Raw genomic sequence first — 27,172 nt, 5'->3', positions numbered from 1 at the left:
CGGAGATGAAGGGTTCGCTTCAGAATATACGCACACGTTGGCACCATATAATACCGGATAGGGCAGTAGTAGGTCTCAGTCAACGTAAGCGGCAGGGGATAGCTTACCACATCATGAGCCGTCGCGGTCCTCGTTAAACTCGCTTAGAAGCAACTATCTTGGTGTTATGGGGACTTTGTTCACATCGTATTCCACATTGAATGAACAAGAATGCGTCTGTTGGCCTCGGCAAGACGTGTCAGATACAGTATGCGTATAGCTCTGTTGCGTGTTGGAGATGAACAAGTTCTTGTCAACATTCATTCAAAAGTACTCTTAGAAACATGCGAGCAGTTCTCATTCATGGAATTGCTCCTGTTCATTTGCCAAAGATCAATAGTTACAAATCCTGAGTAATGGATGCATAAGTGCAAAGAAATAAGCACTTGTATAGCGGGGAGCCCCGTTGTTCCACGAAGCCCCTGAAGACCTCGTCTATCACAGCAACTACGACAACCCAATAGTATTACAACCTATGGAGCCTGTTCATGAATCGATAGTTTGGACTTGTCATGCTGATCGGCAACAGTTGCTAGAAGTTGCGGAGAATTGCGGACTGTTGGGCGGTGTTATGGGTTGTTTCGCCGTACTTGTCGATGCTCTGTAGTGTAGACAGCTTCAAGATAGCCATCAGCTGCGATCATAGCTTTGTGGGAAGCCATTGTACAAACCAACGTTCATCGTGTAGGGCAGTCGATGTTCCTAAGGCTCAAATGTACGCATACGACTTCTAGGAGGTTACTGAACAGTAACCTGAAACAAATGGTGCAATTGACGAACTCTGTACCAACGTTCTCAACTTCCTTTCACGGATCGCCTTGGGCCAGTTCTGTTCGTATACATGACAAATCTGGATGCAGGCGGACCGGATATTCGGTACGCCTGCAGCACTACGCAGTAGTCAATCACGAACTCACAGGCCGTCCCGAAGGAAAACAAAAGCTCCGACGCAATATTAGGGGCTAAAATTATCTTGCATAAAAGTAGAACCAAATACAAATAAGAGCGTATAGCTCTTCTGGTATCTCAAACTACATACACTTCTATTCTCGATATGTCCATCTCTAAATCTTGGCTGCTGCAATAATCGGTCCTCCAAGACCACCGTCCGTGATGATGATGGCTGCGCCCTGATCAGGTGCCAAGGCACTTCGCGGCGTGGGCAGATACCAAGTTGCGTTTCCGCCAACCCAGTCACCAATCTTTGTGACTGAAGTCACGACATTGCGGTGGTTAATCTTCTTGCCCTTGTTAACTCCCTTGCCAACCTTGACGGTCTGGTCGGTGTTGGCATAGACGACGAGAGAGACTTCGTGTGGGTTTGCCTCCTGCTTGTCGGTGTCGACACGTACTTCGGTATCGTTTGCATCCACGTAGATGTGCCAGTCGCGAGCCTTCTGGATCTCTCTGCCCTGCTGGATGATTTGCTGAATCTCCTCCTTGGTTCGGCCACTGCCGTCGGCAACGCCATTGACTACGACCTGAGGGGTGAATAAACTCGTGCGATTCCAGCGTTTGGCGTATGCACGCTGACGAGCGTCGTTGGTGAGGCTTGAGAAGGTGTCCTTCCACCCCGTGTGGTCAAAGAGGGTGACAGGATAGCTCAGGAGGAGCACATTAGGGTCTGCAGTAGCGGCATGGATACCAGGAAGAGCAGGAGGGCATGACTGGCATGACTGCGACTGGAATAGCTCCGCAATGGCGAGAGGCTCAAAGTTGATAAAGCAAGCGTCCGTGTGCACATGGTCGGGATGCTCGCCAACAGGGTTTCCATCGGCATCTAGGTTCACGGCACAGACCAGCGGGGGCTGCTTCTTGCGCCGGAAGAGCTTGCGGAGAATGGAAGCCATTGTTGTTAAGTTGAAAGAGTTGTTATGTTGTATGAGGGGATCAAAGGATCAAAGAAGGTTGTGAACAGATAGTGATCATTCGAGTTAGATTTGCAAGACTGAAACAATGGAGCACAATGAAGTCAAGTTTTTCCGTTCAAGAGGGATTAGTTCCCCCTATTTATGCCTGTCGGCATTCATGTTTGGTGCGACTCATAGGAACCTTCTGGCGCAGTTCAAAACACATGCCAAATACTCAACTCCTGATTCCAGACTATATCATGTTCGCCCAGTATTCTGCGCCACAGGGCCCTAAATTTAGTCGCGAATAAGCACGTAGATATAACGACCAGGGTGGGCGAACCTGAAATCCCACATGATAGGAGGCATAATTGGTTTCTAGGATCGCGGGTAATATATGCAAGCCCGTGGGGCCTGGTTCAGCTGTAAGCGCTTGGTGTTCATGGGTTTGGAATCATGCACACTATCTTGTTGGGTGGAGCCTGTGACGCTGAACCGAACAGTTTCTCACTTGCACTAACAGAATAGAGCATATGCTCTTTATTCCAGATGCTTGTATCAAGTTCCTCATTCGTTATGCCTCTAGGAGTCGTTCGCCATGTGCCTTGTCTGTATGCTTGCCTACTCCCCACAAGGCTGAAACTCCATCTCTCCAGGAACCCTAGGCGACAGAAGAATGTGTAATCAACACATAATACGCGACGGCTCGAAATCCTAGCCTTGAGCTCCCCATATGGCCTCTTCATGCAGCCAGTCAATGACTTCATCATCGCCAAGGGCACTATTGCTGGTAATAATGCCCCCGGAGGGATCCATGTTTGGACCTGGGTCGTTGTAAACCTTTACTTTCCTCGTATGACCTGCGCCGACTTCCAAGATTGTTCCTCCAAAGTACTCGTTTTCTTCAACGCATTGTAGCATTGCTTGCGCTACCTCTTGCGGAGTTACCCACGCATCTTGGCCAGCATCAACATTCATCAGCTTCTCTGGATGCTCCGTCCAAAGAGGAGTACGGACAACTCCAGGCGCAACACCATTTACGCGCACTCCGAATCGAGGCTCTAGCTGTGTGAGGCAGCGAATGAAGCCAGAAATACCAAACTTGGATGCGCCGTACAGCGGGGCTCTAAATACAGGAATCTGCCCAGCAACTGAAGAGATGTGAACGATCCTCTTTGGGTTGCTGAGTGATACTTTTGGCGGCGCAGTGTTGAACTTGGAACCTTTGGCAGGCTCGCGAGGATATAGCCAATGCGATATTGCCATCTGGGTTGCACGGATGGGATGCGTCAGATTGATATCCAGCAGCTTATAGTGATCTTGCTCGAGTGCATCCCTGCTTTCGCTGGACCCGGGCGGATGCCAGAAATTAGACCAGTGAGGCTCGTATACTCCGGCTCCTGGGCAAACGATATCGAAATCCCCATACGTTTCAAGGGCAAAGCTAAACATCTTAGAAAGGTCGGACCACGAGGTTACGTCTGTCCGGATGAAGGAAGCCTGGCTCTGGTATTTGGCAATGACATCTTTTGCCTCTGGTCGCAGCTCCAGGTCGGCAAAGACGACATTGCAGTTCCGCGATAGAAGGAGTTCCGCAAAAGCAAGATTAATACCTAAAACGAATCGCATGGTAAGTCAAAGCATTGTTCTGCTGTTCAGCCACCAAGTTAGCAGGTGAGAGACAAACCAGAACCGGCGCCAGTTATGATGGCTGTTTTCCCAGAGACAGAAAACGGCTGAAATAACGCCATTGGTACAGTTTTGAATGCAATGCACAAATATCGCAGGTAATTCTTGTTCGCGTTGTGATTAAGCTGATATAGAAATGAGAAGAGCATCGTTCGAATTCATTTATACATTATGGACATGAGAGTGCGGAGAAGCATCATGTGCAACCCAATGAGGTGGATTTCACACCTCCAATAGCGACCGTCCCCGCTGCAGTTGAACGATATCATACGTGCGGATAAATAAAAGAGTTGCATTAGGTATTTCCAACATGCAGCGCTCGGCTCTGATACCATCAAGCGCTCGGCTCGCATACCGAATTTGTGAAGCTCCAGTGCGGAACTCGATACAGCGACATCGGCTTGAGGTTAACAGTTCGGGAAACCCGGTAGTGGAAATCCGGATTCCCACACGTCCAACTCGACTGCGAGATCGAAAGGATCATTTCCAACCTAGCGGACGATTAGCGCCGGCATATTGATTACCCAGATTTTGAACTTACATCGGGGTAGCTGCTATCGAGCCACACTGCAGTAGGCAGAGCGCTTGCATCTGGAGGAGGTGGTGGGCAGGCATTAGAAGCCTGTGATGGATGTGGCCGTAAGTTTGCGTCCGTAATAGAGAACGACGTGTAAAAAGGAGGAATCAAAAGAAACGTGGTTGATGCGAAACTTACAGCGGTTTGATTGACAATGTCCTGGGTAATCGCCTGCTGTTGAGCGAGATCAGCAGGCTGATGCATCCATACATTCTTATAGTACAAGTCCAGAAATCTGCGTGCGCAAGATGACTTTGCATTTTGTCGAGATTCTTTTCCCAGATGTATCTTGATGAGCATGATGGCTGTGCACATGATAAAAAAGGTCCAAGGATCAGAGAAGCGCAGGTACTTGTCTTCGATAACGGGGAGGCATTGCTCTAGCAAATCCACAGTCGACAGCGCATTGGTCATGATGATGCTACTGGAGCCTATTTGAAACTCAGTAAGATAGTTAGAAGGAAATGGCTCGTAACGGGATGGAGAAGACGAACCTTCTGGTTGTAATAGAGTAAGGCGCGTTATATGGAGTGAAGCAAGCGCAAGATCTTCGCGCAGCTGTGCCAAGCTTTGAATCCCCAGGTTTGTAAGCTGGATACTAGAAACTAGTATTTCTCGTGATGTCTGGTAGCAAATGTTCTCCGAAAGTGGATAGCCACCTCCTTCTCTGTCAATGTATGGCCGGTGGATGGCCAATAGGCATTCCTTGAGTTGAAACTCCAATATTGAGTACGACAACAAAAGGTTTGCATCACTTTTGTTGTCAGTTCTGTTATTGTTCCAGGGGGGAAGGTCATTGATCGCTTTTGTGATTTCATGAGTGTAGCGCAACACATCGTCGTAGCTTAGAGCTCTGAAGAATCCGGATCCGAACAATCGTCGTGATATCTCGAGGCGTAGCTCCCAGCTGCGGAAGCTATGGAACTGGTAAGAAGATGCTGTATAGTAATCAGAGGATCTTGACATGGGAGTCTGCTTGGTAGTGTCGTCAAAATCTTCATCAGCAAGGTTGAGGGGCGCTGAGACACTGCACTCGACGCTGTGGAGAAGAGTGGGCAGGCCACATTCAAAAGAATTCTGGAGATCCAGCTCGCGAATAGTGTACCATATGCGTTTCTTCATCTCCCTTATGAAAAACGCATCTGCCATGGAAGGATTACGATTCAAACCATCCATGATAGCGTCTTGTACCAAAGAGCCGGTATCTTTCCAGAATCTCTTCTTTCCGACAATGTTCATCCGTTTGGCAATGTACATTAAACAACCGACTTGATAGTGCACAAGTTTACGATGTTTTGTACTTTGCAATCTTAACCAGTCGTCAATTGAGGAAATCCACTGCTCAGCCATGTTCCTGTAGGCGGCAGGGACTGGTGTAGCGCCCACAAGGTGGGAAGAGGCACAAATTGACACAGTAATCATGGACAGTATCATTGCTGCCATTGTTGGGTACCGGGGTTTACCAGGAGTCCAGAAGTTGATATACTCCCTGTTGAATGTCGGTACGTGAACAACACGATGGAGCTGCTCGAAGTGATCGAGATATATGGCAATTAGCACGTCTGTGTCACCTTTTGGTGGCAACAGAGTTTCTATCAATGGCTGCTCTTGGGCTGCCATCTTCATTCTCCAGCCATCATCTTTGCCGGCTTTATTCTTCTTGATGTAGATTCCGTAGGGCTTAAGCCATTGATCAGCTATTTCCTTGATGAATGGAAACAATTGTGGAATCTATTGCATCAAATTAGTGATCTAAGATTCATGCCTAGATAGGACCAGACACGGAACTTACCTCTGAGAAGAATCGCAGCAGAGTATGTCGTCTGTAGTATCCCCGTGGGGATTTCTCTCTTGGATCAGGTGGGCCATCGTTGGTATTGATGGGATTCCGACTGATGGCAATGGCGTCCTTGGCATCCACTTCACTTGGTTTGGGAATCTCATCGCCGTTGACATCTTCGGTGAAGAGATCCCTACCATTCTGAGGAGTAGGTTTCGAGAGCAGTTCTCTCAACTGAAAAATCTCAGTTCGAAGGTTCTGAAGCTCAGCCTGGTCGGATTTAATCTGCTCCAACTGAGCGCCAGGGTTGATTGGTAACAACAGAGGCCTCGGATTAGTTTCGAATTCGCACTGGTCTGCTCTTCCCGTCCTCACGCAGCGGCGGCAAGGTCGGCCTCTGTCACAGGAGAGCTAATGTCGAGAGTTCTGGGTCAGAAAATGAAAATCAAAGACACCATCGCCTCTGAGAAAGTGAACCTTCTTCGCATTACCTTTTTCCTTCTGCATTCGCCGCAGCTCAACTGAAGGCGCTTCTTCCTTGTGCGTCCCTCCCCAGGCCCGGCATTGGAGTTGGAGCTGGCAGCTGGAGCGTCCAAGTGGACAGTGCCTTTCTCACTGCCGACATCGGCTATTGTCGGAGCCGGACACACCCGTTCCGGATCGTCTGTCATCTTGGCGGGTGCAGAGTCTGTCCTCGATTTCAAATTCTCTTCTTGATCTTCATATCAAGGTTGCAAAGGGCCGTCCAGGGTTCCAAGGAGATATTCTATACATGCCCGGTGGGCCGTGATTGGGTGGCTTGCAAAATGACCGACCATCTCCGTCATCAGCGCTTCTCCACCCTCTCCAGTTGTGGAAAAAATCTCGTCACTTTCTCCGGCGCTATTCCCAGACGAGGCGTTATTGATCGAGCTTCAATTCCCCTTACACCGAGATCTCTGCCTGGAGTTATTTCGTAAATCGAGCACGGGCTGTGAGGATCAGATAAGAAGATGGATTTTATGTTGACTTTTTATGTTGACTGCTCCACGCAGCACGTTTGTGGACCGCCAGCTCGGTGATTCGGAGATGATGCTGTTCAACAATGGCCGTGTTTGACCATATTTAAGCTCAGACACCCATAACTCCTGAGGATAAATGAGATTCAAGCAGATCTACGATCGGCTATCCTGGGTAGTGTGGCATCCCTCCTGTGACCAAGGACTCTAAATCTTAGTGCCCAGTCATTTCATTTGCTACCATGTCTTCGGGTAGCACCACCGAGATCGAGTCGGCAATCTTCTCAGGGGGTGAGGAGGTCGTTGAGAGTTCCAACGAGACAAAGGCCCATGTGCATGAATATCCGGAAGGAGGTTTGCGGGCATGGTTGGTTGTCTTTGGATGCTGGTGTACATCCTTTGCATCCTTTGGCTATGTTAACTCCTTTGGGTGCGTACTCAGCGGTTCAGTCTTGAGCAGGATGAAAGCTAACACAACTCCTCTCCAATGCCAGAGTCTACGAAACGTACTATCTCAAGACATTCTTATCCGGCCACTCCCCATCTGATGTAGCCTGGATCGGTGCTCTTCAGTCTTTTGCCCAGTTCTCGGCGGCTTTGGTCGCCGGTCCGCTCGCAGACCGGTATGGAGCAATGGTACGAAACATTTCAAATCATGTCTTCTTGATTGCAACTAACACTCGTTCTTTTTAAGGTTATCATATGGCCATTCTCTGTTCTTCTTGTCGTCGCCATGATGCTCACGAGCCTTTGCACTGAACTCTACCAATTCATTCTTTGTCAAGGAATCTTCATTGGCATTTCGGCCGGCCTCATATTTACGCCAGCAATTTCCATTGTTGGGCACTACTTCCACAGGAGACGACCGATAGCCATGGCCTTTGCCACCACTGGTTCTCCCCTCGGGGGAATCATCTACCCAGTAATCATGACAAACCTCCTCCAAGACAATTCGGTCGGGTTCGAATGGGGGCAGCGGATTTGTGGCTTCCTGACTCTGTTCTTGTTGGCAATTGCATCAATTGCTATCCGGCCAACACCATTAAAGAGAAAGGGCGCTTTAGTTTTGCCAGATGCGTTTAAGATTCCCGCCTTCTCTCTCCAAGTGGCAGCCTTATTCATGATCATTTTGGGACTCTGGACGCCGTATTTCTACCTCGCTGACTATGGTTCACTACATGGAATGTCTCCAGGTCTGGCATCCTATTTGTTCGCCTTGATCAATGCAGGGTCGTTCTTGGGCCGAGTGTTTGCTGGTTCTGTTGCCAAGTATCTCGGCCAGTTCAATGTCGTCACTGTAGCCTGTTACGCCTCTGGATTACTGATGTTTTGCTGGTTGAAGATTACTTCGACAGCAGGTCTAATCGTGCTGGCCATTTTGTTTGGCGCGACAAGTGGCATCATTATTGGCCTCATGTATACCACCATTTCACATACGGCAGATCACCCAAGCAAGGTAAGCCTCAGTTTGACACTCATCAGACCCAAAGCCGCACAATCTGACACATTTATAGATCGGAACATACATAGGAATGTCTACATTTCTCATTGGATTTGGTGCCTTGGGAGGCACTCCAATCACTGGAGCCCTGATCGATCGATACGGCGGTTACTCCCAAGGCATTATCTTTAGTGGTGCCGTCCTCATGACTGGAGCTGTTCTATTTACTGCTGCCCGGTTTGCTTATTCGAAAGACAAGCTCGTCGTTTAGAGTTGGGAAGGTCGATCAGCTTCAACCCAAACGAGACGCCTCGAGTCCCCTGGTTCCGATCAGACTGGACTTCATTTTCTGCGGGTTCCTTCACATTGGCCTCGCATTGCAAAAAGCATCTCCTTCTTGCTTAACTGTTCACGCAAGGGAAACTTGAGTTTCATATTTTTTAGATGTCAGCCTCACAGCATCGCGCAAATAGCCGCCGACCCCAATTTCGACCAGATGCATTGGGAGCGGGGCCGCGCCAAATGCACCAGCGAAATCACCGCATCTAGTTCCAGCAATGGCCCGAAATGAAATAGACTTGATCCATGGCGCTTAAAGGACATTTGCCGATGGAATATCACGAGCAATACGATCAAAATGCTACCGCCTAGTGGTTTCATACCTTTCCAGCATGCATTAGTCTCTCACCACTCCCTACCGAAACGCAGCTAAATTGTCAGTACCAGGCAACAACTTGTTATGATGAACCATTCAGGTATAGATCATGGAAATGGGGTTTTAGAAAAGGCATATATAGACTTATAGAAATAGCCTTTCAATCTGATGTCCCAACTCATTCTCTCTACAAATCTACTCTTCTTGCTATCTGTCTTATTCTCATCATTGTCAAGCCTTGATATCTTGCGATTTGAACCCATCCAGCATTACAGATGCAAGAATACCAAAGTCAGAGAACTACATTTCGTATCCGAAGAGTGCCTTTGGGCTGGAATGTCGGCCACCTACGAGCTTGTCTGGAACAACATGACCCTTCTTCATGCCCAGATGTAAAATCATTTGTGCCTGAAATTGATCGCCGATCATTTACTGCGACGGTGGTATATAAAAGTCGTTCATCTGTTACTCAAGGCCCAAAGCCATGGGACCTCTCACTAGAAGGGCCACATGAAAAGTCGTCTTCCAATAATGGGTATCTAGAAATTGACGATAACTTGCTTGGCATCACATCGTTATATCTACCACCAGCCAAGGATCACAAAGTAGAGTGCGTATATCCCTTTCAGTTACATAATTACAAGTTGCTGAATACAACAGTATTATTGCTCTTGGCAACATCAGCGGATGTCCATTGGAGTCATTTGAGGATGTGGCAAGCAATCATGTGTGGCTACGAGATATTCTACCAGCTCAGCTCGTCGATAAGGAAACCCGACAGCCAATGGCGCGAGTCATGACATATGGCTATCAGTCAATATTGAATAAAACGAACGGGCGAATGACACTCGAAGCCTTGGGGACAGCTTTTGTCAAAGTCTTCACAGCGCTGAGTAATTCCTCCCAGATCAAGCCAGCGATACTCATTGGCCATGGCTTTGGAGGTCTAGTCATAAAGCAGGTAGATACCTCCCATGGAGATTGCATGTTATTCGTTGCTAAAAGAGGAGGTAGGCTTTGGCAAGTCTGTCCAAATTACGAGGAGAGACAGAGATGAACGTTTTCCGCGCACTTCGCGGAGTGGTCTTCTTCGGCGTCCCTCACGACGGAATGGATATAACGTTTTTCCAACTCGCCGCTGAACATCCCAATCAGCAAGTTATAGACTCACTTCGCCGAGGAGGATCCGAATCTCTCAATCAACTGCACGTCGAATTCCTTCAAGCATTTTCTGAAAAATGTGAACCCGAGATATTCAGCTTTTACGAGACGCTGGAGTCCGATATCTCACGCCAAGTAAGATGCAGTACCCTTCAATCCAATAGGCAAGATTGCTAATTAGCACAAGGATGCAACATCATTTACTGGAGTTGTTGTGACGAAAGCCTCAGCAACTCGCTGCCACCTAGGGGAACCCAACGGCCAGCATACGTGTGCGATCCCCCGGAGCAACGCAAATTTAGCAAGATTCGAGCCGCATGATCCCGAGTTTGATGCTGTTAGAAACACATTGCTCGGAATCATCCAGCGAGCGGCTTGATGCTGAGACTCTAATATTTATCTCTATGGAGATCTCGTGGGCATCTTGGAGCATTAATGCCATGTTATAATTGCTCTTGAGAGAACGGATGAGGCATAGGTATATAATGCGTGCTATAAATAAAAGAGAAAAGGTCTATTTCCACAAGCCCAATTACTTGGACTTTCATTTAGTCAAAAGAATACCACAGAATGACGCAGAATCATCAGAAAAACAAGACCACTAAGCTGAGACTCCAACTCTCAGCTTGTTCAGAGCATCTTCATACTTTGCTGGACTGTGATCTGTCAACATGCTCGTTCCAAACCTTAGCTCTCCAAACCGTCCCTCTACATCCTTTACATATTTGAGTACGATCCTCTGGGCAGGCCGCCCGATATGCTCCTCATCTAGAAGAAGGAATGCATCCCTCCTCAGTACTCGCTGCGTCTCAATGGTAAACACCTCGCCCGGCGGAAGCAGCTTCTTTCCCTTCATGCTCGTCCTCATATTTTCCAGCGCGGGAAGCATCCATCTCTCTTCGTCGCTGACGCCGCCGCTACTGGCAACTTTGCTCGCGCTGCGATAAGAGTACCACCTCTCTGAGACATTGTCTTGGAGTGTATTCCAGATGCGCTGACGGATCTCAGACTTGGTGTTGTTCTCGTCATGCTTAAACGCGAGAGCGACGCCTTGAAAATCGTGCAGCAACCCCAAGGACAAATGAGGAACCAGATCGTTACCATGCACGACAGTAGTGATGAGGCCGCGGGTGATTTTGCGAAGAGATGATGACATGACGGCGGGAGGGCCATACGCATATACATGTATGCGACGGCCGGATGGAGGTCGGATGTCGCTCAGTTTCACGTTGACAAGAGCTTCATTTGGCGGGGGCCTGAGTGTGTACGGCTCGGCAGATGTGACGAAACCAGGTCCGATGGGATTAGGCTCAGACAGCATGATTCCCAACAAAGATGTGACGCCAGCTCCCAGTGAATGTCCGCAGAGCACAAGTCCGTAGTCGGGGAACTCACGTAGAGCCTCTTTCAGGGTCAACAGAACGCGACCGTCACCACCGTATAGCAATCTCCTAGCAGAAGCATGGATGCCCTTGTGTACTCTATAGCCTTTGCCTCTCCATACAAGTCTATCATAGTCGCAGGTTAGATCGGCCAAGACATCTTCGAATCCTAATGTTCCTCTGCAAGCAAGAACAACTGCCTTTGCTGCATGGTCAAGCGAGATATAATGGACCAAAGGAACACCAGATCCGGTGGCACCAGTGGCATCGCTGCCTCCGTTGGGGTCGACAAATGAAGCGAGAAGGATATTGTCCGATTGTGATTCGGTATGATGAACGAAATGCCGAACATCGTTGTGAACTCCGTCCCAGACACCAAGCTTTGGCGTCTCATTTGTCACGCCGGTGAGCCTGAGGAAGTTGGAACCATAGCACGCAGAGGAGAATCGCATATATCGAGTAATGTTAGGGAGGAGGTGGCCCTCTGGAAAGGTTCCATCGACGAAGCCTTCTTGTCGAAGGGCATGAAGAGCGTCAGCTGTGTTGTAAGAGCTCTTTTGATAATACGATGACAGCATCAAAGACGACTGAGAGTCATTGGTGCCAACGCTGTATATGCTGGTGGCATACGACCGATTCCGGCGGTGGCCAGGCGGAGCAAGGTAGACACTGTGATGTTCAGTGGGTGATCTTGGTACCAAATCACTGGTTGGAGATCCTGCCCGTAATTCCTTCGCTGAATCTCTATGAGGAGATTTGATGTGAAGCTTTGGTTTCTCTTGGCCACTTATATACTCCATCGAACCGGAATCCTTACTCCAGATGGTTGAGATGGATGGGCCGCTTCCTCGAAGAACATGTCTCAAGCCCGTCTTTTTATCTGACGACCTAGAGGATACCACCGCTTCACCTTTTCTCTTTTTATGGGAGTCATGCGATTTTGAGCTGTGGACTGGTGTGCGTTGCCTCTTTTGATTTGCCATGGCCTCCAAGTCTTCGAGATATATCGGCTCTTTCGAAGAGACTGCAGATCGAGAAGCAATAGCCTTGGCAGAGTCGGAATTGTGTTTTCGAGAACTCGATTTTGTTGGTTTCGAGAATTCATGAGACTGTGTTTTATGGCGCCTTTTTGTCTCAGTTGATGAAGACGGCCTTGACTGTAGTGCAAAAGCAGAAGAGGGAAGCATAGTAGGTGATGCAGGAGGGGATGGGTCATCAGGAATGGTAATCGTGGGTGTTCCTGGAGCGAGAGTTTCTTCGCTACTGCAGCTCTGGTTGTCGGTTATTACTTCGACGGCCTCGTCTTTGTAATCCTCATCGCCTCTAAAAGACGATGTCCCCTTCTTGTTGCGGTGTATTTTGTATACCACCCGGTATGATGATGCTGAAGATTGATCATGTTGATCCGACGATGAGTATGATAGGTGGCTTCCCTTGGTGATGGATTTTGTTTCGACGATTTCGGCACCTGGAGGTGTTGGCAAGGAAAGGAGCCGAGGTCCATGAACGTCAACAGTAATTGTCTGGACCGAAGACACCGAGTTGGAGACGGATACTGTTGTATCTGGGGACAGAGATGCTATGATTTGGCTTTTGAGACGAGACACAACAGCTTCATCGTCCTCCGCTCCAGTCCAGGGACTGCTGGGAAGTGATGATGGAATGTCATCTTTCTCCTGGGCGTTGTAGCCTCCACGGATCTCGCTAAACACTTTTTCATCGACGTCAACCCTGTCTCCATCTTCTAGGACGACAACATCCCAAATTATTTCTTCGTATGACTGTCTTCGGCGTTCCTCCTGAGCGGTCTTGCGACATGCTCGCTGTAGATAGGCCAGCGTGCTGAGCGCCAGGGTCAGATCAATGACGCCAACTCTTTCCCCTTGGAGGCCTGTTGCAGGATTTTCAAATTCACGCCGAACAAGTGTGATAATGCTGGCAACGGCCCGAGAGGAGTCTGTTGAGCCGAAGAGCTGGTCCAATGACGACAGGAGAAGTTGCGACCCTGCGGAAGCGGTGGAAATTGTTGTGCCTGTGAGGCGGAAGCTAACGGACGTCCAAAACACAGCCTGAGTGACAGCGTAATGCAGGTTTTCAAGGCTGCGCTCTAGAACCGTCTCTGTGTCTTGAATTGCCAGCTCGGTTCGTGATTGTTCGAGAGTATCTTTGGCAGCCCGACTGATTACGCCTTCAATCAACCCACGGGCCAGCTCGAGGCCACCGAGGGTTGTGAGTCTCGCAGCGTCAAGGCTTGCATTGCTGACCACTGACCCAATGCGTATGGCAAGCGAGGTAGATCGAGCGGCAAGGCTCACGGCTTGAGCAACTGGTGATGGGAGAAGCGTTGGCCCTTGTTTGTACTGGGCCTGCTTAGAGGCCGCGACAGCGTCTGTCGCCATTTGAGGTTGCGATTGAGATTCGGCAGGCCAATTCAAATGCTTGGACGATGCAAGTTGTTGGATATCGACATGTCTAGATACCGCTTCGCTTCGGGCCGGTCATACTGGACGCCGCAGGGAGAATCAAGCCGGTTATTAGAGAGCAAGCAGCACATGCAGTCATCCATAACACGGCCAATGTTGATTTCCAACTTGGTGCCCATTGAGTTTCACATGTGATTTCGCCTCTTTAGGCCCCTGAGCAGGCCATATCAGCCACCAATAGGAGGATCCCACGTCCAATCCGACGCCCCATAGTCATGCTAGATCGAATTGACGGTTGCTATCCTATCAAGCAAGGGGCGACACGCCATCGATTGTGCGTTTTTCTGCAATGCTGTTCATGCATGACATGCTGGCCGAGGCTGTTGGAATGGAGCGAAATGAGGTGTCGAAAGACCGGTTCCAGATACGGCAACATCGATAACGGGGCCTGAAATGCAGATATGGATGGTGAGACATCAACACAATTTCGATGAATTCCAGTTCAGGACATATGTAGTCGCAAGGGGATGTAGATTTTGCTCGGTTCAAGTACACGTCTAGTATCCTATCGAGTTATCTCCTCGCTTAACTGATGGATGGAAGCCGATAGCGTCTCGTAGCGAACCGTCTCAGCGCCCAGCGTCCACTGAGGATCGGCCATAACAGTCAAATGGTTATCCCCTAGCTGCGCTGAAACAGCGCCTTGGTAGACTCAGCTCAGCGCTCCTTTTCGCCAGTAGTCCATAAGCGAATCTCACATGGGCGGGAACCTCGATTTTTTGTTGTGTTTGATTTCCATACTATGAGTTCGGTCGTCAGCACCGACTATTTCGTGTCCACGCTATTACTGGAAAACGAAACTATCTCCACAAAGTTGCTCTATTCTGATAGTTGAGCGTAATATTCAGAGGCAGATCCACGCCTGTCATCTCCCCGAGTGGGCCATCAGACAAACTCTTGGTCTTCAGACAGAGCTGATGAAAGTGTAGAGTACTGTAGCTCCCACAATCGTAGCAAATCCATCTAGAAAGTTTCTTTCCTCCACCAGAAATTATGAGCGCGAATCCAAGTCCCTACAGTGTTGAGTCCCTCTTCCGAGTCGATGGCCTTGTTGCTGTCATCACCGGTGGAGGCTCTGGTCTAGGCAGAGTCACGGCCCACGCCCTCGCCGTCAACGGAGCCAAGGCCGTCTATGTCCTTGGACGACGAGAGGACTCCTTGGCGGCCACGAGAGATACATGTCCAAAGCCAGAAGCCATCCGACCTATTGTCTGCGATGTTACTTCCAAGGACTCTTTGAAAGCAGCTGCCGATCGAGTTCGCAGAGAACTAGGTTACTGCGATGTCGTCTTCGCCAACAGCGGGCTCATCACTGCTGACAGTTCAGACATCATAAAGAATGCCAGCACTCTCGATCTCAAGGCGCTTCAAGAGGGACTCTGGGCACACAGCATGGAAGAATTTACGCAGTCGTTTCACGTCCACGTCACGGCTGTTCTCTACACTGTCCTCGCGTTCCTGGATCTCCTCGACGAGGGAAACAAGGAAGCGGTGGTCCCCCAGAAATCTCAAGTCATCGTCACAGCTTCTGTTGCAACCTATGCACGTCTGCCCAAAGCTGGATTTGCCTACGGTAGCAGCAAAGCGGCGGCAGCACAGCTGAGCAAGCAACTCGCAACGCTGCTGGCACCCCACAAGATCAGAGTCAACTCCATCGCGCCAGGGCTGTATCCGAGCGAAATGACCGACCGAGACATCAAAGCTTCTACCAAAGAGGTTCGAGAGGAGGGCAGTTTGCCGGGGACTTTTGTTCCTCTGGGGAGGATGGGCACAGAAGACGAGTTTGCTGGGGCAATGCTGTTTTTGACAAGCAAGGCGGGAGGATACGTGGATGGAAGCGTGCTGCTGACGGATGGAGGTCGACTGAGCATCACAACTTCGACATACTGAAGAGAGATAGACTGTAGCGTTAGATGGCTGTAGAATACATGCTGGCAAAGTCATCATCGTGCGCAAAAAAATCAACAGTGCAATGCGACCTTGTGTGCAGCCTCCTTTGCCAAAACCACCAGACTGCGGCATCGCTCGAAAATCTGCATTCTCGCGCTCAACACCAACGAAATTTCACTATCCTACAGATGGAAGGGAATTCTCTTCTTCACTGCTCGGGCAAGCCCAAGCAAGTAATGAAAAGAGTCGCGTCGCCTGGAGGCAGTGTAATACCAGGGACACTGTGAACAGAATCATGTGCAAGCACAGAGGAAACTGTTCCAAGACCAAAAATAAGAATAATCACGATTGGTCTCCTTAGAGACCTTTCAGAGATTAAACTGAAAAGAACAGATACTACACTTGATCTAAGCCAAAAGGCAAAGAGAGCTAAAGAAGAAAAGAAGAAAAGAAAGGCTTCGCTTTCTCGGGGGCGGGCGAAGAATAAATAGTAGCTGGAGAGCGGTGAGTGCAGCGGGTCGGCAGAATTGCCCGGAAGGCGGCGAAGCAGCAGCTCCGGGATGAAGCATCGCGTCTTGGACGGAGGATGGGAGGCTCGCGTCACCGTTTATTATGGAGAAATGGCCCGTTCAGCGCGTTGGAAGCGTGTGTCGTGTAGGCATCAAGGTTTGGTGACGAGTGTTCACGTTGAATTGCGAGAGACAGACGGTTCCTTGGTGATCTTTCCTCTGCAAGAGTCCCTGTAAGACGTGAAGTAATATTGATGGGGGGGATATTAGACCTGTGCAATTACACGAAGCAGCTGAGGGCGTATTCCAGTAGAATCAGTTGGGAGGAGAAGATGATACAACTCTTGCAAATATAGAAGAAATGGCAACTATTTTAGCTGTTGACTGCTTTGTACATGGGGCAGATGTTGATGAATGCACTACTTTTGCCATGCTGTAATCTCAGGTTCCATTTCTATGCCAGCTTTATCAGTGCGTCAATGTCCTCGATCAGGTTTGTTACGCATAGTCATGCATGGCGAATGAGGCGAGTAGGTTATATTCAGTCATTATCCTCATACTAGTTTGCTGCATCATGAGGGCCAAGCACCCCTCATTGAATTCTCTAGCTCGGAGATTGGCTGTATCATGATTTGACTCTCAGTGGGATTCTCCAACGGCTTTCCAGCGTGCAGTTTCAACGCTTGGTGCCCAGTACGGACTGGAGCTAGGCGGTCCAAAATCGCAGCCTCAAATCTGCCCATAAGATACCTCGACCGTTGTTCCATCCACAAAACAACGCGGTTCGGTATACCAAAGTCTACATGGCTCGAACATAGTAAATCCCCAAAGAAGCTCCTTGGAAATCATCGGAACATTTATTCCCTAGCGGTCCATCACCTGCCCAGGGACGAATCCCGCGTGGCCCAGGCAACCAGGTCAGCCCCCTCCAGCGAACCAAACCATTTGCCTCGCCCTAAATCCTGCTAGCTTACGGCCGTTACCGCATGAGTGCACCGAATCCATGGGTTGACTTGGAACTAGCGAGCAATGCGATGAGTACGAGAAATCCGGGTGGCGCTGCGGCTCAATCTGTTGGTCACTAGCCAGCCTGAGCGTCCCAAGATGCCCTGCCCAAATCATCGTGAAACGAATGGGTGTGTTCAGCCTCAGCTACAGCATGGCATACAAAAGGAACCACCGGCCTCGAATTCAATTTGCCCTTCCAGCGGCACTTAGAGCATTTCGTTTCATCGCATACCAAGTTCCATAGTCCCACAAGAAAGAACGAAAGAATGTCGCGGGTGTTTCAAATCACGAAGCCAGTCTTCAAGTACGACTATCAGATAATCCCAGAGGGCGAGGAGACCCTGTACAAGGTCAAGAACTCGCCGTTTCCCCGGGGTGGCACTCCAGATCTCGCGCTACTCGACGGACCCGACAAGACCGCGCCTGTTCTGGTCGTGTGCCACATGCCAAAGTTCTCACGGCACTTCAAGATTGGATTCGGCGATCCTGCAGACCCTGATTCGATTATCTGGGAAGACTTCATCAAGCCCAAGATTGGCGGTTGCGAGCGCAGGATTTCCGTCTCTTTCGCAAGCGACGGCAGCATTTGCGAGACGGGTCAAGGCCAGCGCGAAGAGTTCACCTGGAAACGCACCCACCACGTCGGCGTTGATGGCAAAAAGCTTCACCACTCGCGGCTGCGAAATCGAAAGCTCATTGACGAGCGGGGCGAGGTTGTAGCCATATTTACATTCGACAAGACGGGATGGCTACAGATTAATCTCGACAGGGGGCGCGATTTCGATGTTATGGTCATGGTGACACTACTGTCGATCATAGAGTGGATGAGGCGGCAGTAGGCGGCAAGCGGACAACCCTGGTCCTGCTGCGTATTTTCGACACCATTCTCAGAGCGTATTTGGCTTTCTGTGCTTACCTATATATCCACGTTTGCGCGGCGCATTGGTATTGAAGATTTGAATCCTGGAATTGTTTTGTTGGTCGTTTCTCTTCTCTGGTATTGGGTGAAGCCTCAATGTGGGCAACCATACCCTACAGATAGGTACATATATAGCAATAGCTTCAACACCAATACAATTTTCATTGAAGAACCTTTAGCTACACCCGATACATTCATCTGAGCATCGCTTTCCATTAATTTAGAAATCGTGATACGCCCAGTTTGCGTAGTCAATCCTTCTGCACTCATAACACTCCATGTCCTCTAGCCAGTTGGTCATTAACAGCCTCAGTTTTTTTTTTCTCGTGCTTTTTGGGCATAGCGACGGATTCTGAGCTCCGAAGCTCACGGGCTGCTGTGGAGATGCGGACAAAGCGGGATCCGAGAAAGTAGGATTCATTACGACGCTTATGTTCCATACTCGCATCACTTCGTTCAGCAAAGCCACTCACAAGTCTCTCCTTGCTTCCCCTTCGGTCCGTTCCACTCGACACTCGTTTCAAAGAGTGTTGCCAAGTAACAGAAACTGTAAGAAACCAAGGAGTCGGAAATAGCGCGCATTGTTCTTACAGGCGAATTTCAGGCAGCCTATTGGAGGATGTCTCTCCTACAAGCAAATCCTTCGCCAGTATGTATCCTACAATACGAGGGCCAGGGCCCAGAAAGACCGGCTTATTGTTCCACACACCCATTTATATAGATTGACTTCATATAGTTGAGTGATAAGACTGGCTAAACCGTAATTGATCCATGGGAAAAACAAGGGTGGTGGTGTTGAAATGAGGCCACTCGAAACTTATCCGCCTCGGGAGTAACATTTAAACTATATAACCTTGCTTAGGATTCAGCAGAAAGGCTGTCGCTGCTCGTCTTTGCTCCATTCAATACATGACTTACGCTGATATTGGATAAGCAAACAAAATGGCAAGTCCAGTCGTAGGTCAGGTCGCCATTGTCCTGGTAGGCTTCCTCCTCTACCAGTTATTCTTCCGCAACAAGTCCAAATTTCCTTTGCCTCCCGGCCCAAAACCTCTTCCGATCGTTGGCAACATCGGGGATCTCCCGCCTCCAGGAACACCGGATTTCCGACACTGGCTTCCATTCAAAGAAAAATATGGCCCCATCAGCTCTGTCACCCTGCTAGGCAGGACACTGGTCATCATCCAGGACAAGGAGGCTGCCGTCGAATACCTGGAAAAGAATTCGTCAAAGACTTCTTCACGCCCCCAGTTCGAGTTTGCCAACATGTGCGGATATGGAACAATGCTGGCCTTCATGGATTATACCGATTTGTTTCGCCAGCACCGCAAGTTTGTTCATCACCAATTTGGGACAACAGCCCTTGTCTCCCGCTTTAATGGTGTTCAAGAGATCGAGTCCAAGCGCTTTCTCATGCGAATATTCAAGGAACCCGAAAGTTTATTCCAACACATCAAAACGTATGTCAACAATCTACTGAGGATTGCTTAGCTCAGGTGCAAATATGGACAAGCTCGCCCATCCACTAACTCCAACCTTAGTGAAGCTGCCGCCACCATCCTCAAAATCGTCTACGGTTATAATGTTGAGCCGTTCGGTGCGGACCCTCTCGTGAGAATTATCAACGACGTCATGGAAAATGCTTCTCGCGCGATGCTACCGTTTAAGAAACCTGTCGAGATTTTCCCTGCTCTCAAGCGCCTGCCCGACTGGATGCCAGGTGCTGGCTTCAAACGCCTCGCCCGCGAATGGCTAGCTCTAACCGACGCGTCTGCCTACATCCCATACAATCATGTCAAGAAGCAAATGGAGAATGGCACGTATCAACCATCCTACGTCTCGGAGCTTATTCAAACACATGGCAAGGGAAAGAATATGGAACCAGACGAGGATACCAAAGAGGCCATCGTCCGAACTGCACAGATGTTATTTACCGGAGGTGCAGACACTACAGTTGCTGCTATCATGGCATTTGTGTTGGCGATGATCCAACATCCAGAAGTTCAGGAAAAGGCTCAAGAGGAACTCGACCGAGTTGTTGGCACCGATCGTCTCCCAACTTACGAAGATCGACCCAATCTACCTTACATCAATGCTTTCATGAAGGAGATGCTCCGTTGGTTTACCGTTGCGCCCGTAAATACCGCCCACAAGAACGATGAAGAAATCATCTTCCGAGGGTACCGCATCCCAAAGGGCTCATATACGGTTGCAAGCAATTGGTGGTTCTTGCACGACCCAAAGACCTACGCAAACCCGATGGCTTTCGATCCCGATCGTTACTTGGCGCCCCGAAATGAGCCAGATCCCACAGGCATGTTTGGCTATGGACGAAGAATCTGCCCCGGTCGGTTCTTTGCACAAGAGAACCTGTTCATCACCGTGTCTCAGACTCTGGCAGTGTTTAAGATTACTCATGCAGTCGACGAGAACGGGAAGCAAATTGAGGCTGTGCTCAAACACACACCAGGCTTGATCGACCACCCACAAGAATTTCCCTATAGCATTGCTCCAAGAAATGAGAAGTGCGTTGAATTGCTTAAAAGATTGGAGGTGGAGAGCCCGTGGGAAGAGAGCAACGCGGAGGATTTGGAATGGGGATCATTCACTAAATATCAAGAGGAGCACCGGCGCTCTGTGGCTGAACGAAGAAGCAAGGTGTCATATTAGTTGCTATAGATGTATGTAGATTCACAGCAATACGATAGATCGATGAAGCGTTTCAAGGTCCTGCAACAAGATAAAGACAACATTGAAGAAGATGGACAGAAAGATGTTGATAGAAACAAAAAATGGAAATAGAATAATAGATCGCAAAAGGTTCAGAAGAGTTAGAAGAACCAAAATTAAAAGTTTGGCCATGCCCGGGACAGAAGTAGGATCAAAAGCAGACAAAATAGGAAAGGAATCAAAAGCAAGAGAATGAAGACAAACATCGACCGTTGAATATCGTGAAAACAATCGTATGCCTCGCCGAACGTACTACATCAAACGTTTGTTGTCTTCACCATCAAAGTTAGTCCATTGCATTGGATCGGACCAGTCGGCTACATTATGTTGCTCCTGTTGGGGCTGCATGGTGCTCGAGTTGAACATGTATTGCATCGTGTGCTGGTATCCAAAGGGCTGCTGCTGCTGATAGGCGCTGGTGGACAGATTTATATAGTCAGGACCAGCCAATGTGTGGTGCGTTTCATCCATATTACGCCTCAATTCGTCTGCTCGTGTGAACTTTAGGGAAACATCTTCTGTGCCACAGCAGCCGCAGGCGAATATTCTCTCTGATACTTTTCGATTCTCAACAGCTTGGACTGGCTGGCTCGTGGGTGTCGAGGCCGGCTGCGTTGGCAGGACTACTTGCTTCTCTGTTTTCTGAGGAACAGGGGTGTCTGAGGCCGTAGCTATGCTCGTTTTGGAAGCTTCATTGGCGGAAGTGCCTGCAGATGAAGGCGAAGCCTTACTGTCCAGAGGTGGATTAGAGGTCACACCCTGTGGTTCGAGTTCGAGTAATGTCGATTCTTCGCCATCTTCTTCGTCATCCTCTTCTAGTAAGAATGATTAGCCACTTTATCTCATGAGATGAATTACTAAGGCTGTATAGGAGAAGAGAAGGCTTTCTAAGGCCTAGAAATCGTACTTACCTGATGGAGTCGAGGATAACTGCGATAAAGAGCGAGATTCTTCGTCAAGCATCCTGTTGATCTGTTCTGCAGAGTATGTATTCAAGAGAAACCGGACCATCGGACGGCCTACTTGGTCTTCATGCGATGAGCCGTGCATGGGATGTGTGCGTGATGGTATGCGTCTGGACCTCACCCTTGCCTTGCTTGATCTTCTTTCTGTTGGTGCCTTTCGAGGCATGGCTTGATCGGGCGACAGGTTGAATTAGTGGCTAGGTGTGTCAAACAAAATGCAGTTTAGCAGCAGTACATAATTTGGTGATGAAATGAAATGAGTTCCCGAGAACAAAGGCTTTGAAATCGTGGGCTTACCAGGCGGTGGGTGGACGATTTCCGATTATTGAGGCTCAGCGGGCGTTTGTGGTCGGGGAAAATGTAGTGCCGCGTACAAGGTGAACGAAAAGTGAACAAAATCAACTAAAATCTGAGGAGCTCTAGGAGTCAAACAACTTGAAACTATTAGCAGGAGACAACGTTGCTTGAGCAAAGACCTAGTACCCAGTACTAGGCAATGATGCCTTTACAGGAACCTAAGATGGCTCCGGTTGATGATGATCATCAAATAATAGGCTAGATTCCGTTGCTATGGTAATTCTAAACCTCTCTTGAACGCGTATCCCCCCCTCAGAGGTTGATCAAGAAGAGAGGTAGGTGCGAAACTTGATGCCGGCGGAGCAGAAGAGGAGCTAGAAGAAAGAGAGTGTGTCTTTGGCAGGGCGATGCTGGAGGAACCATTAAATATTAAGAGCTGAAGAGAGTCAAGTGGCTGACACTAGCTCGGTAAGGTAATATTAAATGGCAGTGCTCAATATGCAGGCGTAGTATTTGCCATGAGGCTGACCATCCAGAGTTGAATATTACGCCCCATCGTCTTGTATTACTATGTGAAATTTCGCTTGATACTTGCTTTGCAGTAGTATTGCGATAATTTCAAGCCATAAAGCCAATCATTCAGCTTGTTTGGACCGCCCTTTGCATTGTTGGGTTAAGATGGCGCAAACCTGAGACGTAATCCATCAAAAGCAAACATGCCCAGCCCTTCGGTCTTAGTAATATCTTGCACAACCGCCCAGTAATATTTATGCTCAGCATGCACAAATCTCCCAAGAACGCCATCCAAACGAGCCTTTCAAGAGGCGTCGTGTCTCTGGCTTGGACAGATGAGGATGCACCGCGTCAAGCAGCGACACCCTCCCCGGCAAACGCGTCGCATCTGCCGGCCCCAAGCCAAGCCATCTACGATCTTCGATCCGGCCCGTAATGGCCCCAGATCCAACTATACAAGGTTAGTGGAGACGGTATTCTCGAAACAGAATGCACGACTAACGGGCTGACTCGTAAGCAGGGTCATCTCCATCAGCAACGAAACGCCGCCGAAAGAGGGCCGCCATGGCTCCTGCACCAAGACTCGGGGAAAAGTTGTTTAGTTGTGTGTATTGCTAACGACTAAAGACCTAGAGAACAACTAAACTAGCTAGTGAGGAAAGAGTCGGCCTCTTATCCTCAAACGGAGCCATCAGTGACGTAACTGTCAGTGAATGCATCTCAAGTGAATATGGCAGTCAGTATAAGTCACTGATGCCAAGGCGGGAGCTTGCATAATCAACGGATGTGAGTCATCTACAGTGAATGCCAACAGGAAACGCCCCTTTCGATCAGATCTTGTGGATCTTGCGGCACACCAAGACCTGCGGCTCTAGCCATGCACATATGAACGCGATCGAGATCCGGCAGATACCTCTCAGAGTTCCCGGAAATGGGGACGGCGGGCTGTCGACTTCTGTGAGACAGAGTGTCAGAACACTTCCGTGCTAGAATCATAGACATCAATGGGTAGCCGGAGCATACGTGCAGTCGGCAGATCAAACGCGTGTTCGAACATGTGCAAAAATCTGGAGATATTCTGTACGCGCACAGCTGTGCAACACGACAGATTATCACACGGCATCTCGCACCAGCTTATGGCTGCACGATTTGCTGTCCAACCTGTCTTGAATGACGAGCTCTTGATCTCCTTCCATGCCTTATATACTTGCTGTTTTCAAATTTGACTACCGGCATGATATAGAGAAGCCAGAAGTGTCATTTGCAATTGTCTGCTCAGACTTGATTAGCAACGTTCGACGGCAGCGATGGGGGTCTCTTAGACATGCCATACATGGTATAGAAGTAACAGACAATGAAGATTGCCCATGTTTTGCGCAAAAACGAAGCTTTTACTTCTGAAGCAGTCCAATTAAAGGACAATTGTGAAGATGTCAAAAGCGTCGGCAATTCTGTTCAATGATCTGAATCTTCTCGTCCGTAGGCTCAGGTCAAGAGAGAATGCTTGGTATCAATTCCATCCAAATTTCGGGTTTTCTACGGCGGAAACGAACAAGCTGTGGTTATACAGACCGAGTTTACTTGTTCCTTTGTCACAAATCTTGTATTTTCTTTATGTTCAAAATTAGATATTTTTAGGTTGGATTTTTCGAGGGCTTCGCGGGTGTTTCTTTGAAGTGCAAGGATTCTGATGAATTCGCTTTGACACCAACACCACGCACGCACGTGCTTCCATGAACAAGAAAAGGAAAAAAAAAAAGAGGAATAATTTTTGAACGCATTGTGTTCCTTAAATATCATTTTCTCTGAAAGAGATACAAAGAAAGCGCAGTAGATGTAGACAAAAAAAGGTTCCAGAGGGAGTCGAACCCTCGCTGGCGGAATCAGAATCCGCAGTCATAACCGTTAGACCATGGAACCGCTTGTTGAAGTGGTGATCCACTTCCCATGGCATGGCCCCTGCCGTGTTCAATCCATCTAAAAACTTTTTCGACTAGATTGATGAACATTTCAAGAATTCAATTGTCTAAAATAGATTATTCAATTGCGAGTATTTTGTTTCCCGTTGCCGTGGATTTTGCATCGGGGCAGGCAAATCCCAGTTTGAAGGGACGTATTGGTGCTCGGGACAAGATTCCGGCCCTGCGCAAACTCGCTGCTTCAAAAGATGATCTCAATGCCGCGAAATGTCTATACTGCAATTACTACTCGTATAGACGATCGCTTTTTGTTTCCCAAATATCCCATTTTGCAGAGACTTTTTGCTGTAGGTTCCATGTATCTTTGTTGACCAAATAGCCATTATTCTTTTTTTTTTCTTTGATCCACTGTCGTGATCGTTTCACCTAGCAGCAGCTGTCCAAAGTATTAATAGGATGTCTCCAAAAGCCTTCATACTTTGGTATAAACATTTACCAAATATCTGCCCTCCACGAATGGTTCAATCTTTTGTTGACACTGTCCGTATTCCTTCAATGGTTTATTGAACCCTCGTGTCTGTGTTCTCAGATGCTGTTCGTATGTTCCTACGTAGTCTCGTTTCATATGGCCTTTGTCAAGACAGCCAGCAAGGGAAAAAACGAGAATGACTGATAATTGCACTTGTATAAATTATGAGACTAAGTCCAGTGTGTGAAACAGAAGGAAAATGATGCAGATCAATCACATTTCTTCGTCTTCGCTCATTCTTCCGACCACAGTCTCTCAAAATGTCATTCCACGATCTACCCATCGAACTCTGCACCAAAATTATGCGGGACTTGGCTTCCCAAGGTAATCTCAAATCCCTATCATCACTTTCTGAAACATGCTGGTCATTGTATCACGCAGGAAATCCCATTCTCTATGAGTGGAATATTGAGCATCAAGAATGTTCTGGATTCAAATGGGCTGTCTCCAACGATCAAGTTAATACACTGAAGAAGTTTCTGCAATACGGAGTAGCAGTCAATTATTCACTTCGTTACCGCGAGGACCAACGTGACGAGCTTGTGGCTCCTCTATGGCTAGCGGCAAGGCACGGATCTATCGAGGTTGTGCGTCACTTCTTTACTCTCCCAGACGTTGACTGGAATTGGGCGAGTGAAGACTTTCACGATACGCCACTACACGTTGCGATAGAATCGGGACATACCGACTTAGCTTTACTGCTTCTTTCTCATCAAGAAGTTCTGGTAAATGCTGAAGATGGAGCAGGATGGACGCCATTTATTTACGCTGTTTCGGAGGGAGATGACGCATTGGTTAAACATCTGCTCTCCATTAACTCAGTCGACCCAGACCACCGAACACGTACTGGCAAGTCGGCGCTCTTCATTGCGGCGGATTGGGGTCGAAGCACAGACATCGTCAAGCTCCTGCTCGATACCGGAAGAGTTGATGTTAATTTTGTTAGTCTAGAAACTCTCGACACGCCGCTAACCGCTGCCAAGCGACCAGACGTCGTGAAGCTTCTTGTTGAGCATCCTGATATCGATGTCAATTTTACACCAGCAGGTAGTGCCGCGCCTATCACCATTGCGGCGGAGGAGGGTCGTTTGGAGATAGTAAAGATCCTGCTTACACACCCAGATATTGACCCCGACGGATCAGAATACCCTCCAGAAGCGCCCATCCTTCGCGCGGCAGAGGGGGGCCATGAGAAAGTTGTTTCCGTGTTACTTGCTGACGACAGAGTAGGACAGGAAAGTCGACGATTGTTGGCAAAAAAGTATCCGCGGTTTTTATGAGAGAGATTCAGGATCGATATATGTTGAGGGTAAATTTCATTCTCGAGTTTGTGCATAGTGTTTGGTAGAAGTTGGAGATGGACTCTGGAACCTTCGACCTTCATTCACTTGTGCGGCAACTTACAGTTGCCTTCAACCTCTATTCACTTGAGCGGTAACATACAGTGGCGGTGAAGTATGCAGCCAACCGCACATAAGTGAATCAGTTATAGATTGCCTATATAGCTGTCCTTCGTTAGCCAGTTAGTTTGCAAGACACCTCGCACCCTTCTTCTCCCTCAACTGTAGATCAAAATAATTCGTCTTTAATCTGCCCGAAGCATGAAACATCGTGATTAAACAAATAACTTTATGACCTTATTCCATCCCAATAATGCAGTCATTCATTGGTATTAATATTTCTTGGTAGAATACAGCAAATTTCACAATATTATGAATGGCTACTCAAGGTCAGTTACCCAGAGGAAAGCCAGCGGCGTACAGGCTTCCGTAGTACTGCATTAGTGACGGGTAAAAGACCCAAGCCATATTCAGGTGTTTCCACCTACTTGCCTTCAG

At 48.4% G+C, this 27,172-nt stretch overlaps 10 protein-coding genes across 10 annotated transcripts; 6 read left to right on the top strand and 4 right to left on the bottom strand.

Annotated features, from left to right (window-relative positions):
* Window positions 1-1,103: 1,103 nt before the first annotated feature.
* T069G_01859 (uncharacterized protein) lies at window positions 1,104-1,889 on the bottom strand (the record flags this gene model as incomplete). The annotated part of the gene is made up of 1 exon (XM_056169069.1): window positions 1,104-1,889. One exon carries the CDS (start codon window positions 1,887-1,889, stop codon window positions 1,104-1,106), a length of 786 nt encoding a protein of 261 aa, XP_056034385.1.
* Window positions 1,890-2,603: 714 nt separating this feature from the next.
* Window positions 2,604-6,606, bottom strand: T069G_01858 (short chain dehydrogenase domain-containing protein; the record flags this gene model as incomplete). The annotated part of the gene is made up of 7 exons (XM_056169068.1): window positions 2,604-3,502; window positions 3,577-3,703; window positions 4,120-4,200; window positions 4,366-4,586; window positions 4,650-5,886; window positions 5,948-6,346; window positions 6,427-6,606. The coding sequence occupies 7 exons, from the start codon at window positions 6,604-6,606 to the stop codon at window positions 2,604-2,606; spliced, it is 3,144 nt and encodes a 1,047-aa protein (XP_056034384.1).
* A 569-nt stretch (window positions 6,607-7,175) lies between these two features.
* Window positions 7,176-8,645, top strand: T069G_01857 (major facilitator superfamily domain-containing protein; the record flags this gene model as incomplete). Its single annotated transcript, XM_056169067.1, has 4 exons — window positions 7,176-7,363; window positions 7,428-7,569; window positions 7,628-8,389; window positions 8,448-8,645. 4 exons carry the CDS (start codon window positions 7,176-7,178, stop codon window positions 8,643-8,645), a joined length of 1,290 nt encoding a protein of 429 aa, XP_056034383.1.
* A 659-nt stretch (window positions 8,646-9,304) lies between these two features.
* On the top strand, window positions 9,305-10,569 carry T069G_01856 (uncharacterized protein; the record flags this gene model as incomplete). Its single annotated transcript, XM_056169066.1, has 4 exons — window positions 9,305-9,639; window positions 9,690-9,990; window positions 10,044-10,325; window positions 10,372-10,569. The coding sequence occupies 4 exons, from the start codon at window positions 9,305-9,307 to the stop codon at window positions 10,567-10,569; spliced, it is 1,116 nt and encodes a 371-aa protein (XP_056034382.1).
* A 222-nt stretch (window positions 10,570-10,791) lies between these two features.
* On the bottom strand, window positions 10,792-13,971 carry T069G_01855 (lipase (class 3) domain-containing protein; the record flags this gene model as incomplete). The annotated part of the gene is made up of 3 exons (XM_056169065.1): window positions 10,792-11,446; window positions 11,507-13,691; window positions 13,776-13,971. The coding sequence occupies 3 exons, from the start codon at window positions 13,969-13,971 to the stop codon at window positions 10,792-10,794; spliced, it is 3,036 nt and encodes a 1,011-aa protein (XP_056034381.1).
* Window positions 13,972-15,048: 1,077 nt separating this feature from the next.
* Window positions 15,049-15,945, top strand: T069G_01854 (enoyl-(Acyl carrier protein) reductase domain-containing protein; the record flags this gene model as incomplete). The annotated part of the gene is made up of 1 exon (XM_056169064.1): window positions 15,049-15,945. One exon carries the CDS (start codon window positions 15,049-15,051, stop codon window positions 15,943-15,945), a length of 897 nt encoding a protein of 298 aa, XP_056034380.1.
* Window positions 15,946-17,728: 1,783 nt separating this feature from the next.
* T069G_01853 (uncharacterized protein) lies at window positions 17,729-18,301 on the top strand (the record flags this gene model as incomplete). The annotated part of the gene is made up of 1 exon (XM_056169063.1): window positions 17,729-18,301. One exon carries the CDS (start codon window positions 17,729-17,731, stop codon window positions 18,299-18,301), a length of 573 nt encoding a protein of 190 aa, XP_056034379.1.
* A 1,022-nt stretch (window positions 18,302-19,323) lies between these two features.
* T069G_01852 (cytochrome p450 domain-containing protein) lies at window positions 19,324-21,051 on the top strand (the record flags this gene model as incomplete). The annotated part of the gene is made up of 3 exons (XM_056169062.1): window positions 19,324-19,841; window positions 19,923-20,197; window positions 20,267-21,051. The coding sequence occupies 3 exons, from the start codon at window positions 19,324-19,326 to the stop codon at window positions 21,049-21,051; spliced, it is 1,578 nt and encodes a 525-aa protein (XP_056034378.1).
* Window positions 21,052-21,363: 312 nt separating this feature from the next.
* Window positions 21,364-22,161, bottom strand: T069G_01851 (uncharacterized protein; the record flags this gene model as incomplete). Its single annotated transcript, XM_056169061.1, has 2 exons — window positions 21,364-21,926; window positions 22,023-22,161. The coding sequence occupies 2 exons, from the start codon at window positions 22,159-22,161 to the stop codon at window positions 21,364-21,366; spliced, it is 702 nt and encodes a 233-aa protein (XP_056034377.1).
* Window positions 22,162-25,594: 3,433 nt separating this feature from the next.
* On the top strand, window positions 25,595-26,614 carry T069G_01850 (ankyrin repeats (3 copies) domain-containing protein; the record flags this gene model as incomplete). Its single annotated transcript, XM_056169060.1, has 1 exon — window positions 25,595-26,614. One exon carries the CDS (start codon window positions 25,595-25,597, stop codon window positions 26,612-26,614), a length of 1,020 nt encoding a protein of 339 aa, XP_056034376.1.
* Between the last annotated feature and the right edge of the window lie 558 nt (window positions 26,615-27,172).

Source organism: Trichoderma breve, chromosome 1 (assembly GCF_028502605.1).
Source record: "Trichoderma breve strain T069 chromosome 1, whole genome shotgun sequence".
In the NCBI taxonomy this organism is placed as follows: Eukaryota; Fungi; Ascomycota; class Sordariomycetes; order Hypocreales; family Hypocreaceae; genus Trichoderma; species Trichoderma breve.
The sequence above is the reverse complement of the archived record's forward strand: the minus strand, read 5'-3'. Positions and strand labels throughout refer to the sequence as shown.